This window comes from Cebus imitator, unplaced genomic scaffold (genome assembly GCF_001604975.1).
Source record: "Cebus imitator isolate Cc_AM_T3 unplaced genomic scaffold, Cebus_imitator-1.0 Scaffold307, whole genome shotgun sequence".
Classification (NCBI taxonomy): Eukaryota; Metazoa; Chordata; class Mammalia; order Primates; family Cebidae; genus Cebus; species Cebus imitator.
This window is the reverse complement of record NW_016107622.1, coordinates 2,105,345-2,120,193: the sequence shown is the minus strand read 5'-3', so window position 1 is coordinate 2,120,193 and position 14,849 is coordinate 2,105,345. Positions and strand designations below refer to the sequence as shown.

Sequence of the window (14,849 nt, the reverse complement as noted above, 5' to 3'; positions counted from 1 at the left end):
TAAAGAGTGAGGAAAAAAAAAAAAAAAAAACTCATAGTGCTTTAAGAAAGCTTACGAATTTGTGTTGGGCCATATTTAAAGTCATCCTGGACAGCATGTGGACTATGGGTTGTGGGTTGGACAAGCTCGGTTTAGAAATATTTATTAGTACATGGGGAAGAATAAATATAGTTTAAAGGCAATTGTGTGAGTCAAATAAAGTTTGTCAATATGTGTTTGATGTACAGGAATTAAATTTTATTAGCAAAATATTCTGTTTTTAAGTGATATATAAATGCCCTTTCAAGGTAATTAACAATAATAATAAGTAAAAATAATATATTGATGCATTGACTTTGAGTTTTTAAAAATTATGTTTAGATGTAGAATTATAAACATAGATAACCGCACACAAATATATTTATGTTTATCAGATTTTCTTATAAAATGTAAATGCCAAACTTGCCAAATTTAATACAAAATAAAAGTAATTTAAGCCCGTTACAATTTGATATCTTCAAATTTAATAAAATCTGATTGTAATATCAAACAAATCTATCTTATTAAAAATTATAGAAAAAACATGCTAAGGGTTTAATGAAACATATACAACTTTTAAAATTATAATAAAATTAAAAAAACAAAAAACAGATTATATATGTATATAATATACACATACACACACACGTATCAATGGGGTTAAGTAATTTCATCAAGAATTTAATTGCCCTTATTTTTAAAATGTTTCTTAAAATCTCTAACAGCATGAAAGATCTATTAGGATTTTTATGAAGTTAATACATTCTTAAATTTAACCTTCATTCACACAAAAGCAGTATTCACAAGATAAGTATGTCCTAATTTATACAAAATAATGTATAGAATCATTATTATTCATTATTCATAGGGTGAAATGAATCTCATAAGTCAAGTACAGACGTAACTCAAAAAGAAAAATGAAGAGGTTCAAAGACATAAAGCTGAGAATGGAAGATCAGAGCTAAAAGCACCCTTTTCATATAGAGCTAGGTATACTCTATCCTTTGTTGTGATTCCCTCTTAGAGGAAATGACTGAAAAGACAAATATGAGATTTAAATAAACAGAGAAGCGATGTGGTTTGAGTGAAGGTCAGAGATCAGAGTCTATCACTCAGCCAGAGGTAGGTACCCAAGTACCTCTGGTTGCTAAAGGAATTTATGTAGCCCTCAAAGTGAGGTGGTGATGATTGGTGGCTATGTGACCACAATTTTCAGGAGTAAAATAATAACCCAGTGGGAAACAAAGATAATCATCTGATTTGGTTTTGGGATAAGGCTAAAGGAGCTTTTCAGATTCATTTCATTTTAAGCATTTATAAGCTTTTTAAATTTCAATAATTAGAGTTTATAATGCTTTCTTTTTGCCATATTTCTTTGAGGAGAAGAAGAAAGAGGGTTGAGAGGTAAAGAATGTTTTAGCATTTACATTAAATATCTCCTACTGTTAAATATATGGGATTTCTATAGTGAAAGATCAGGGCCTTATTTGCCTGTTAAGTAGATTAAAAACAACTCTGCCTTCCCTTCAGGACCCCTGTACAAGCTGGTGGATTTTCATTGCCATTCTATCATATGGGGAGAATACATTTTATACCTACCTTATTCCTTGTATAAAGATAAGGCACCACTTTTTGGAACACCTTTGGCACTTGTTCCATTGTGTCATTATTAACAACGTGTAGTATACAGGTCGGAAGTGTAGTGTATACTTTGGGAACCAAAATCATATCTTGAGGAACGAAAAATGTTTCTCTGTAATTATAAGAGCATGAATTTTCCCTTGACATGAATCTTAAAGAAAGTTTGAAATTTGCATTAATGCCAAGAAATTTTTTAAAAATCAAAAGTTCCAAATAACTACAAGGCACACATATTATTTTATTTTTAAAATTACTATTAATGTGCTATTTTGTCAAGTAAATGCAAACTCTATTTTAAAAATTCCATTTTATAATTTGTGACTTTTACCAAATATGCTATTGCTTAGAAATTAAAGGATCTTTTTCTATACTAAAAGCATATTAATTTGTTATATTATTTTTATCATGAATGTAAAAGGTTCTAACAAGTACTACACATTCTTCATATTTTGATGAAAGAACATAGATAAAAATTTCTGTGATATCTCATTTAAGATGCCAAGTGTGGAAGAATTTTAACTAACTTATGAAAGCAACCCAGAAGCTAATACCTTTACTACTATTATAAATAAATATTCATAAATATGAATATTGCAAGTCATTTAAAGACATTATTTGTCATTATATAATAACCTCACCTGAATACTATAAACCAAGAATTTGGTGGCTGTTCTTGATAAGTGACACTATAATCCGCAAAAGCGATCTTGGTTTCTTCATCTTGATAGCATGGGTAAGATTCCATAGACTTGCACTTGCTTTTGAACATTAGTCTAGAAATATAAAAATAAATGGCAAAAGCCACTTTAAAAATAAACTCTATTCACAAAAAGAAATGACAAAAAATAGTATAAGATATTGCAAGTCATTGTTTGCTAGACTGAGATCTTGATCAAAGGGGGTCTGTGTAGTCCCTGATGCATGGTGCCAAGTTAAGGAGACCCATTCTAGGTCAGTCACAAAAAATGTCTGTCAAAGGTGCCCAAGGTTGTCTGAGGCTCTCAAAGGAGAACACAATTCATGATTGAGGGAGTAAAGTTTATAGGTGGGAAACCAGAACCAAAATTGAAGCTATACGAATAGAAAAACTAGAAGCAAGCAAACCAGCAACAAAACTGGGTGAGAGACTCTGAAGGGTCAGGAATTAAAGTAGAGAGTGGAGCCTGAAATGGAGTTTAAGGTGAGAAATAAGTTTGGAAAAATAGATTTTAAAAATCAAAGGCTATGCTCAAGTGGAGAGTGCTGGCTTTCCTCCTACATAATTTCCTGATGTATAAGACAGTAGAGAATACACTGCTAAAATAATTACGGAGCTGAGATTTCCCCATGCTTTGCCCCTGGAAGTCTGCGATACATTCCAGAACATAATGGGAGTGATGATGTGATGGATCTTCCGGGTCTTATCACTCTCATTTTGCCAGAAACTGGATGTGCCCTTAGTAGCACCAGGAATATAAGACCATTTACATGATGTCTCAGGTATTAGCTGGGATGGAAGCCATTATGGCCATAGCAAATGGTTCTCTTTTAGAAGTCTAGACAGAGCTAGATGTGTTCTTGTCTTCCAGAAGGCAGATGTTTTTATTGATTGTCACATATTCCATTTCATTATTGGTTTTTGTTGATCCTAGATTTTTGGTAGGAGGAAATTAACAGGATTATACTTGGAAGGGGTTTAAAAGGCCTTTTAAAATGGTGGCAAGGACAGAGAATAAGGACATATATCCTGGTTTGCCTGGGACAGTTGTGGTTTATACTGACAGTACTGGCCTAATTATTAACAGTTCTCCATCTTTTCTTGTCAGTGTCCCAATATGGATGATCAATGACATAATAATTCTAACTAGGAGCTATACAGTGCAGGTCTGTCAATGCAAGACACCCCTGTAAATCACACAGGGCTTGCCTAATCTACACAAGGATGTGGACTCAACCAACATGGGAATTAAGCTGGTCGCAGTGGGAATTGACTGTAAGGGGACCCGCCACCATTCTAAAATGAGGGTGGGATTTCTGTTCTTCCCAGACTATCACTGTTCCCCTTATACATTCTACCCTTTTTCATATACCTCAGGAAATCCTAATGAATGTAGGGCCATCAAAATCCTGATGAACTATGCAGAATATTTTGAATGACTCAGAGCGAGGTACCTGACTGAGTGGGAAGATTTAGCCTTAATAAAGAATTAGTTTCAATCTAGTCAGATTTTTGTTTGATATGATTTCCTCATAGGGGAGCTCATTTTTAGACATCATTTGCAAGAAAATTGGGTGAAAGATCTTCCTAGGATAGGTCCCACAATGCCGAACCAGCTTACACAAGAGGGTCTGTTCTTTGTGTGTGTGTCTATACAATTGGATTGAATAGTTAAGATGAAATTGGACTCAATCTTAAGACCAAATTGCAAATTGGTAAACTCAGTCTTCCCCAAGTTGACTTGGGGGAAGTTCTCCCCCTTCAGAGTTGAGAACGATGAAAGTCTGGGCTTCATAACCTCAAAGTGCTACATGTAATAGTAATGACAATACCAATATTTACAATGGCTACTTTTCTGTGATGATTCAATCTGTGGCGCTGTGCTAAGTGCTTTTCCTGTTTACCTTCATTTATCTTTACAGATTTATGAGAGAATAGGATTATACAGTAGATATTATTATCCCTGTGCTACATATAAAAATTAAGTTTAGAGAGGATAAGAATCTTACCTTAGATAACAGTAATTAGTAGATCTGGGGTTAGCTTTAGGTCTTGTGCCAAATAATGTGCTCTTAACCATAGAATTAATGCCTGCTAAGATAAGGTAACTTTGGATGCCCCTGACATTTGAGTTTAAATAATAGTTAGGCTTTTTTGTTTTATCTGTCCAAGAAATGTATGTGTAGAACTCAAAGCATTGAAAGATCATGGCTGCTGTATTGGATATGAGCTGAGATTCCGTGAAATGGTCTTAGCTAGGGTGGAAAGATCACATGGAGAAGAATGAAAGCCTCCTGACGGTATTATGCTGTTTCAAATTCACCTCCCTGGTGTACTGATCCTATTTTCTAATAGGAGCACCCACTTTTTAGCACATCACTTTTATGAAAATTAGGTGTAGGATCTGACCTAGAGCTCTCCTCATGGTAGCCCTAAAATACAAAAGCAAGTTGGAAAAGAGGGTTTGTGCTCCTTATGTGCATTCATAGAACTAAAACTTTAGGCAAAAGTGTAACCCTTTTAGAAAATGGGTTCTGGAGTAAAGGTGAATCAAGTCATCTGCGTGGGGTCTGCAGAGTCTCTTGAAAATGTAAATTGATGTCTTTTATCAGTTTTGGAAAGTTCTCACCTATTACCTTTGTACCTTCTGTCACTCCAGTTACACACTAGGCTTTCTGAGAAGGTGCCACATGTCCCTTACATTGTTTTCCACTCATTTTCTCTTAGCTTCAGTTGGGATACTTTTTATTGACATATTACCCAGCTCACTAATCTCTTCTCCCACTGTGCCTAATCTGTGGTTAAATCCAGTCATGAGTTCTTAATTTTGATTATTAAAACCTCCATTGATGTACTTTCCATTTGGCTGTGTTTTATTCATTGAATTCTCAAACTTTTAATCTATTTTCTCTTTTTTTAATCTTTATTTTCTTACTCATTTTCATACATTCATGTTTAGATTTTTTTTTCTGCCACCTCTGACATCTAAATCACCAGAGTGTGGTTCCACATATTTTCCATAATATACAGTGTGTGTGTGTGTGTGTGTGTGTGTGTGTGTGTGTGTGTGTATATATATATATATATATATGGAGAGGTGGGTGGGTGTGTAATTTTTTTTTTTTAAGACTGAGTTTCACTCTTGTTACCCAGGCTGGAGTGCAATGGCACGATCTCGGCTCAGCACAACCTCCACCTCCTGGGTTCAAGCAATTCTCCTGCCTCAGCCTCCTGAGTAGCTGGGATGACAGGTGTGCACCACCATGCCTAGCTAATTTTTTGTATTTTTAGTAGAGACGGGGTTTCACCATTTTGACCAGGATGGTCTCAATCTCTTGACCTTGTGATCTACCCGCCTTGGCCTCCCAAAGTGCTAGGATTACAGGCGTGAGCCACTGTGCCTGGCCGGGTGTGTAATTTTTTCTGTTTTGTTCAGGTTAGCCTGACTCTTGGACATGAGTTACGCGTTATGGCTAGAATGCAGTGTTCCTCAGGTTCGATCTACCTCAGCCTTGCCCCGGTTTAGAAAGTATTGTCCTTCAAGGCTTTCATCTGACTACTTTGTTGATTTGGATGTCATCCCCTACCAGGTCCTAAACTTTAATTTTTGTCTTCCCAACATCATAAGATTTAAGGAAACTTTGTTCTGCTACTAGAGGTTTTCTGCTTAGAATTTTAGTTCCATGTAACTAAAACATAAACAAAAAGTAGCAAGTACCATAGAAATGTTTTAGATAAACTATTGTGGAAGATCCGAAGTAATGGTGTGGTTCTAGCTGCAGTGACTGGGGAGCAGTCCACAAAGTTGATAGTATTCAGAATGGACTTTGACAAAAGGACAATATATTGTAATAAAAATATGATTTTACTGCTTTACCTTAGGAGAGAAAGTGCATACTGTTCTAAATTCATTTCCAATATGGCCCAAACTTTTTGAAGAGTATCTGCAACACTGATATTTTCTTTTGTGTCTAAAAATAATAATAAATAATAACAATGTTAAGCTGTAAGATGCCTGAAAGATCATCTTGTCCAAGCCTTCATTTTCACAAATGAATTTGAAACTCACATGTAAGATGGTATCCAAAGTCATAGGCTTTATTAGGAGAAAAATCAGGTTTAAGATATAAACTATAAACTAGTCACTGTATTATGCTTTTTCCCTTCATCTTTAATTTAAAATCTTAAAATATTGCTTGACCTAATTTAAGATAGTCATTAAAGGGTTTACATAAGGAGATCTCTGTCACACTAAAACTTTTTTTATGACAGGTCTTATCTCAGAAAAAGTAATCCATTCAATTTTTCTAAAGGACAATGGCCAATAGGATTTTTACTAGAGCTCAATTCACTGCATTATCTGCAAACGGTTTAAAAGTAGATAACTTGGCAAGAAAATGTGAATCCTTATTAAGAACCTCAAATTTAACATATCAGAAACTAACATTCTTTTTCTAATTATCCTATCTTAATTTCTTCATAGTATTTACCAGCATCTGAAATTGGTATCTTAATATATTTACTTGCCTATTACACGCTTACTCTCATTAGAATACAAGATTCATCAGAGCAGAAACCTTGGCTATTTTATTGACTGCTATAAGGCCAAAATATGTAACACTGTTGTGCAATCAAGAAAGTTATTCAATAAATATATGTTGAGTGAAAAATGCAAACACTATTTAAAAAACATTTTGAACAGTTGTATACAAACTATTAAGTACATTACTAAATTGTCCATATTTTCAGTCTCTAAAGAGGGAAGTAAAATCATTGTATGAAAATTATTACAACATATATGGACAATAAAAGCATATTTTACCATATGCATGATTTGAATGTATTTCCCAAATTTTATGTGTTAGAAATTTAATTCCCAAAGTAACAGCATTGAGAGAGGTGGAACCTTTAAGAGGTGATTAGGTCATGAGGGCTATCCCCTTATGAATGAACGTGATTATTGCAAGAGTAGGTTAGTTATCTCAGAAGTGGCTTCTGAATACAAGGATGAGTTTTGGCTCTCTATTTCTCCTTTAGCTCTCTCTCTCTTTGATGAGTGTGCTCTCCCACCCCACCATCTTCCTCATGGGATAAAGGCTCTGTCCAGATACAAACCCCTTGATTTTGTATTTTCCAGACTTCAGAACTGTAAGAAATCTCTGTTCTTTACAAATAACCTAGTCTTTGGTATTCCATCATAGCAGCACAAAATAAGCCAAGACATCCTATATTGAGTTTGATGAATGCATATGTTTTGTAATAGGAAAAACCCCATTAAATTAGACAACTATGATATTTTACTATCATTAAGCTGTGTAATTTAGGATTTTTTAGCCATTGTGTATCTGAAGTTTTTACTGCTTAAACATTTTGACTATTATCATCATTAAATGTTTCAAATAGACTTTTTTTTTTTTTTAGAAAAATGTTTCAATATACATAAAGAATCCACTGGAGGTAAGGTTTCTCCAATCAAAATGTCAGCAAAAACCACAGAATGAAAATAATTGAATATAAGGTTTTGTTTTTTTTTTTTTTTTTGAGACAAGATCTCACCCTGTCACCCAGGCTAGAGTGTAGTGGTGTGATCTTGGTTCACTGCAACTACCACCTCCCGGGCTCAAGTAATCCTCCCACCTCTGCCTTCCAAGTAGCTGGGACTACAGGCACATGCCACCATGCCTGGCAAATTTTTATATTTTTTGTAGAGCTGTAGTTTCTCCATGTTGCCCAGGCTGGTCTTGAACTCCAGAGCTCAAGTGGCCTGCCCACCTCAGCCTCCCAAAGTGCTTGAATATAAGTTTTGCATCTATCATATTTTATTTTAAGCTTATAAAACAGATCTTTTGGCAAAAATATTTTATTTAACATACACATAGATGTATCTGATTTAATAAATTTAAGAACACACTTAAAATGCATTTTATGCCTTATAGATGTATGTCACTAATAACATACATGGGGCTTCTTTATTATGCATTAATTTATTCATCCACTTAATTATTAATTCATTTGTTTGAAAACTGATCTAGAAATGTAAAACTATGACTTAGCTGAAGCTGGCTGAGGTAGCACAGCACTAGGCACTTGGGATATAGACAGAAAAAAAACTAATCCTCTATTTTAAAAGAACTTGCAATAGATTGGGAAAACAGAGCTGATCTTTCACTTATTCATTCATTGTTTTCACTCATTCTTTCAGCAAGTATTTATTGTGTGCTTGTGATGTGCCAGGCACTGTGCCAATCCTGGGAACAAGACACTCAGTGCATTGACATTCTTCCTGATTTCAAATAATTTCATTATTTAGAGACTGAAATTAATTAGCTGAGCCATAAGGTAGGGTGACTCTAAAATACTTTCATTAACACACATAAATATTTATTCTTATACGAACAAGTTCATTTTATAAATGTTTGAACAATCATACCTGGCATTCTGGCTTTCATGAGTAATCTTACGTAAGTCCCTCTCCACATAGCTTGAATTTTAATTGCTGCTGCTACTTCCTCAGGAGAATATTCTTTATCACTTGTGGGCATACAGTATTTAACATCCAGCCATTCCACTGGAAAGAGAAAAACCAACTTTGGACTGAAAGTTATATTTAATCCCTCCCCCAAGTTTCAATGTCTTTAGCTGTGAAAGCCCTCCAACATATAAAACTACATTGCAAGAGTTAGTGTCATAGTTAATACTGCCAGGTCTAGGTGGTTCTTGTTAGAATGTAAACATTCTGTAGGAGGGAAAACACACAAAATAGGGACATCCTAGTGAACTACTATTGATTCCTGTGTGGATATAGCCAGAGGTTTCTCTCAAAAATAAAAATTGTAGGTACCTATGCAAGAATCCTGCATGTTCTGCACCTGTACCCCAGAACCTAAAGTGCAATTAAATATATATATATATATTATATATATTAATATATATATAATATATAATATATATTAATATATATATAATATATAATATAATATATTAATATATATAATATGTAATATATATATTAATATATATAATATGTAATATATATATATAATATATATATATAATTGTGGGAGCAGAGCACAGGAAGAAGAGGAAAGTAGGGGTACTTGGGTCAGAAGATCTTACCAGAATTCTTCAAATCACACCATATAGATTAGTGACTTCCATATCTTTTTAAGGTTAGGAGTAAATAAACCAGGAAAATTCTGGGCTCCTCTTGAAGTACATGTGGTGGGGATTAGGAGTAGGGATCCCCAGCAGGTCCTTGGAGCCCTTTGAGCATCGCTTGAGCTCCATGACAGTCCACGAACACCTATTCCACTTACTCCACAAACACCTTTCTTAAATTATTTACGTTACTTAAAACTAGGAATTCCTTGATTAAATACATAAAATTAATCGGTACCTAAAGAAGCCTCTTCCAAGGAGGAATCGAGTAAATCCAAGTCCAAAACCATAGCCCGGAATGCAAATTTGAAGTTTGGAAGAGGTTTTGTTATTTGAACTTTTTTCATTAAACGCCATAAGGAAAGATGAAAAACCTGAAACAGATAAAGTCCATTAATGTTTTTTATACCAAGAAAATAACATCACCTGTCCAGAAAAGCTCTGAAAAACTTTTAGATACTCTAAAAATAAAAAATAAAAACCATTTCTCAGATATACACGCCATCTACCAGAAGATTCTTTGAAGTCTTACCCAGTAAGAGACCAAAATTATCATTTGATTATTTCTAATTTAATACAATGTTATCACCACAACAAAGTTTATGATATAGACTCAATTAAAATATAGCACTAAACTAATAGAGGAGGAATAGAATAAGGTTAAAAAAAAACATGATCCTTTTGCTTAAGCAAGTTAAGTAGCTTATTTTATTGATTTTAAGATGCCATCCATTGTAAGACACACTATTATTTCATGTGCTACATAAAATGAAAATATGTTTCTTAGAGTTTTCTTAGTTACTTAGTAGTAGTACTAACTTCGTATTAAAAAAAAACTCTTAGATTTAGACAAAGCTTTTTCATCATATGTCATGTAGTTGTGTAATTATCAAAGTACAAAATGGAGATTTTTTTTCTTTCCAAAATATCTCCCTTTTGCATAAATGATTCATTCATTTATGAACAAATGAATAATATGTAAATATTAAATACATATTAAATCAGGGCCAGCTAAGGTGGGTTCATGCAGAGTAATCTTGGTAGCACAAATGGCGAACCAACCATGTGGGCTCTCTTTCATCCAGGCTCAGTCATCTAACCTATCAGCAGCAGAAACTGACTCTGATCCTTGGATCTGGTAATGTCGCCTGGGAAATCTATCTAACAGTGGGGAAAAGAGCTGGTGGAGAAGCACCACCATCTCACTAACCTTGAGTGGGGACTTTTAAAGGGATGTCCCACATTTTTTCAGGACTCCCTGCACAGCTTATTCCCAGTAAACCACAGCAGTAATTATCATGTCCTTTAAGCCATTTCTTTCTCTTTCTCATTTCATTCATTTTATTACTCCCTCATTTCTGCTTTCTGAAATCACTTCCCTAATATATTGTCTCCATCCAAAATATTTTCTCTGGCTCTGATTTGGGAGGTCACCTAATGGAAGACACACCATTTCAAAAAGAAAGTTTCCTCTTCCAAATATCATATCCCAAACAAGCTTACCCTGAAGTGCTGTGCAGTTAGTTCTTTATCATGGAAGGGGACAGGGTAGTGAGCTGTTTGCAGATCCTTCAAAGCTGCAGAGAGTTTACTCTTATCTTTGAAATTAGCAATCACATTTCCAATAGCTTTCATAATCAACAGAGACTGCTCTGTAAATCGGCAGCTTTCCTGTGAAGACAAAACATGGCAGCCATCCTCACTTATGCTTAAGTGTCATTTAGTTTATAAAAATTAATTTCTGTTATAAAACCTCTGCTATATGGCTGATTTAATAATTCTATATAGAAGGTTTGATATCAAGGCAGTTTACTAAATGCTGCAGTCTCAGAGATAAAAAACAAGGAATGCAATTCCCATCTGAATGGGAACGTGTAGGAGGAATATCCGCCTCATACTGGGGTTCAGGGAAAATTTTCCCACCATATTAATATTGAGACCTAGTTCTGAGGATGTTTGGGATTAGTCTGACAAAAAACTGGAGTTTGAGGACTGACGAGCAGAGAAGATTTCAAGGAGAAAGCCATAAAGATAAAAATGACCAGGTAATTCTCTTCCCTTTTGCGGCCATCACCTAAGCGGGAGCTGCCAAAATGAAGTTCAATCCCTTTGTGACTTCCGACCAAAGCAAGAATAGCAAAAGGCATTTCAATGCACCTTCCCACACTCGCAGGAAGATTATGTCCTCCTCTCTTTCCAAAGAGCTGAGACACAAGTACAATGTGCGATCCATGCCCAGCCGAAAGGATGATGAAGTTCAGGTTGTACGAGGACACTATAAAGGTCAGCAGATTGGCAAAGTAGTCCAGGTTTACAGGAAGAAATACGTAATCTACATTGAACGGGTGCAGCGGGAAAAGGCTAACGGCACCACTGTCCATGTAGGCATTCACCCCAGCAAGGTGGTTATCGCTAGGCTAAAACTGGACAAAGACCGCAAAAAGATCCTTGAACGGAAAGCCAAATCTCGCCAAGTAGGAAAGGAAAAGGGCAAATACAAGGAAGAAACAATTGAGAAGATGCAGGAATAAAGTAACCTTATATACAAGCTTTGATTAAAACTTGAAATGAGGAAAAAAAAAAAAAAAAAAGACCAGAAGTTGACCTAGCATGGGCTGGAGGCTCTCTCCTGCTATCAACTCTAAGGAAATAATAAAGCAAGAAAAAGACAGGAATTTCAGGAAGTAACTAATTTTTAAAAATCAGAGAAAACTGAAGTGTTTGGATCTGCTGTGGTTGGTATACGGTGGGTGGTCCTAGAGTTGCCTAGAGCAGCTGTTGTGGTGCCTAGCAGCAGGATGAAAAAGGTAAAATTGTAAAAAAAAAAAAAAAAAATACCCTTTTTCCCCTTAGAGGGCACCATGGTACAATCATCCATCGTTCCTGATTTTCTCCTGAAATTTTGGGGAATGGCTCAGCAAGTGTGCATGAAGCACAGATGCCTTGCGAGGGTGAGAAATTGATGGAAACAGATGCAACTGACTCACTACCGGAACACACTTACTCAGAATCCTCACAAGGCCTAGGGAAAGCTTCATCTCATGGTGTTCCTCCTTAAGGTGAAACTGTGAACAGGAATGTTCTCTGGTCAAGTGGACTTATTAGAAGGAATCAGTTATGGTTCTAAGTATCGTCTCTCTGCCCTTGGGTCAGTCTATTCTCTTTTTCTCCTTTATTAGGATCAAAGAACAATGGGGTGTGGGCTTGAGCTCCAACAATCTTTTCAACATTGGGAAGTGATATTTCTGGGAAAATGTGAGCTCACAGACCAAAATAAACAAACACCTGGGGAGATAAATTAAATGAAGACAACAAACTGGACAATGTATACCATATAAAGCAGAATTGTTTTTTTAAAAAAAGACAAGAATTTGAAATAAGCAAGATAAACATAGTTATGGAAATAAGCAACATCCATGTATAAAGTGAACTTGCTGATCTGTGTGATCTTGCTGAGCCTAATGAGCAAGAAAGAAAGAGAAGTGGTGAGAGATTGCACAGCAAACAGAGGAGGCAGCCCTGGGAACTCTTGCACAGCCACTGCTCAGGCAAGGAAGAACACATGAGTGTGGCCTGTGTGGGAACCATTGGCTTGCCAGGAAATTTGCTGGCTGGCTTAGAGAACCCCATCAATACAAGGCTGTGCTATTTGGAATTGTTGTTTGTTACTCTGTGTTTTGGTGGGAAAGGGTTAGAGCTGAGGAAGCATCAGGAATTATGCCATGGGAAGGCTGTCTGCAAATATTCTCCCAAATGCACGTGTACAAAGGACATCTAAAATCAAGAGAAGATTTCAGGGGGCATACTGGTTCCATTGACCTCATCTCTTTTTCAGACCTTGTCAGAACAGGGGAACAAGAGACACCAAAGAGAAGAGACTAAGAAGAGCGAGAGGAGATGAAGGAGAAGAGACAGAACCTTCTGAGCTACTCCTTCCCTGCTAAATCCCAGAGACACACGCTCCAAATTCCTTAAGCAAAGGAAAAGATGAAAGCAAAGAAATAGATAAAAATTTTAAACTGCATAAAAAAGGACTGCACTGATCCTTTATGCCCCAAGGAACCAATGACATCACAGGATCTAATATTAACAGACATGAAAAGAGAGTCAACAGAGTAGAGGTGAGAGCCGTTGTTGGACAATGTCTACATATTTCATTTGTATACCTGCAGGGTTCAGACTTCATTATAGACTTTGGGGTTGCATGTAGGAATTTCTTGCAGAGTATACTTAATAGTTTTAAAGGTTAAAAAAATGAGTAAATTGAATATGAAATAAAATAGCGTTTAGTTCAAAATATCTGAAAATAAAGCACATAAAAATTGCCGTTGCAAAAATACTTACTGGTTCAAAGTTGGGCAACACGACATGTTCATCCCCAATGACAAATGACACCATGCTGCAGATATGTATGGAGTGTCCTACTGGGGAGTATGCGTTGAACAGTAGCATGTGTCTCCTAAAGAGAAGGGATTCTGGTGAGAACTGAGTGTTCCCTGGGCGGTAGCATTTGACCCGTTAGTTGCTTGTTAACGTTTTGAAACTCAAACTAAGTCAAAGGTTAGTGAAGAGTTCAATTTTTAACACAGATGAGATAAGGATCTTTGAATTTGCACTCTATAAGAACCCTACAGGATAATGACATCTATATTTTACTAATTATATGGAACAAAAATCATTGGACTGAATGCCAAACCTCTCCAGTACATGCTGGAGTGACCTCCCACACACCGCAGTCATGTTGTGAAGACTAGTCTTGATTTCTCCCTAACAACAGGAAAAATTCATGTGGGTATAGGGCTGTGTAGACTTCATAGGCTTTTTGTCACAAATGCATCATTTCATGTATGTTCATTGTGTCTCCTCTTCCAGGTTATGGTGTCATGAGAGCAGGGATATTCCCTTTCATCCAGTTATTTAGCATTTAGAGCAGCAGTCCTCAACCTTTTTGGCACCAAAGACCAGTTTCACAGAAGACAACTTTTCCGTGGACTGGGTTTGGGGATGGTTTTGGGATGAGACTGTTCCACTTCAGATCATCAGGCATTAGATTCTTATATGGAGCATGCAACCTAGATCCCTTGTATGTGCAGCTCATGATAGGATTCTTGCTCCTATGAGAATCTAATGCTGCTGCTGATCTGACAGGAGGCAGAGCTCAGGCATGGCTCACCTCCTGCTGTGTGGCCCAGTTCCTGACAGGCCTCCGACTGGTACCAGTCCATGGCCCTGGGGTTGGGGACCCCACATTTAACGTATGTTCAAAACATACATGCTGATGGTTTAGGTCCTGTGGGGGGAAAGCGGGTATAAGAAGATTCTTTATTAAATTCCT

General features: G+C 36.1%; 2 protein-coding genes across 2 annotated transcripts in view; one reads left to right on the top strand and one right to left on the bottom strand.

The window, feature by feature from the left end:
• Positions 1–14,849, bottom strand: part of ADGB (androglobin) — a 215,590-nt gene that overhangs the window by 58,162 nt on the left and 142,579 nt on the right. The window contains exons 19-25 of the mRNA XM_037729497.1: positions 13,859–13,973; positions 11,018–11,185; positions 9,753–9,888; positions 8,787–8,924; positions 6,234–6,327; positions 2,298–2,432; positions 1,618–1,771 (exon numbers count right to left, since the gene is read on the bottom strand). Of these exons, the coding sequence (XP_037585425.1) occupies positions 1,618–1,771; positions 2,298–2,432; positions 6,234–6,327; positions 8,787–8,924; positions 9,753–9,888; positions 11,018–11,185; positions 13,859–13,973 (940 nt within the window). The remainder of the gene's footprint in view (positions 1–1,617; positions 1,772–2,297; positions 2,433–6,233; positions 6,328–8,786; positions 8,925–9,752; positions 9,889–11,017; positions 11,186–13,858; positions 13,974–14,849) is intronic.
• LOC108285808 (60S ribosomal protein L26-like) lies at positions 11,593–12,083 on the top strand. The gene has a single exon (XM_037729496.1). It carries the CDS (start codon positions 11,608–11,610, stop codon positions 12,043–12,045), a length of 438 nt encoding a protein of 145 aa, XP_037585424.1. The 5' UTR covers positions 11,593–11,607; the 3' UTR covers positions 12,046–12,083.

Excerpts from the sequence above, each read along its gene's own strand:
- LOC108285808 (XM_037729496.1), top strand. The coding sequence starts at position 11,608 with ATGAAGTTCAATCCCTTTGTGACTTCCGACCAAAGCAAGAATAGCAAA.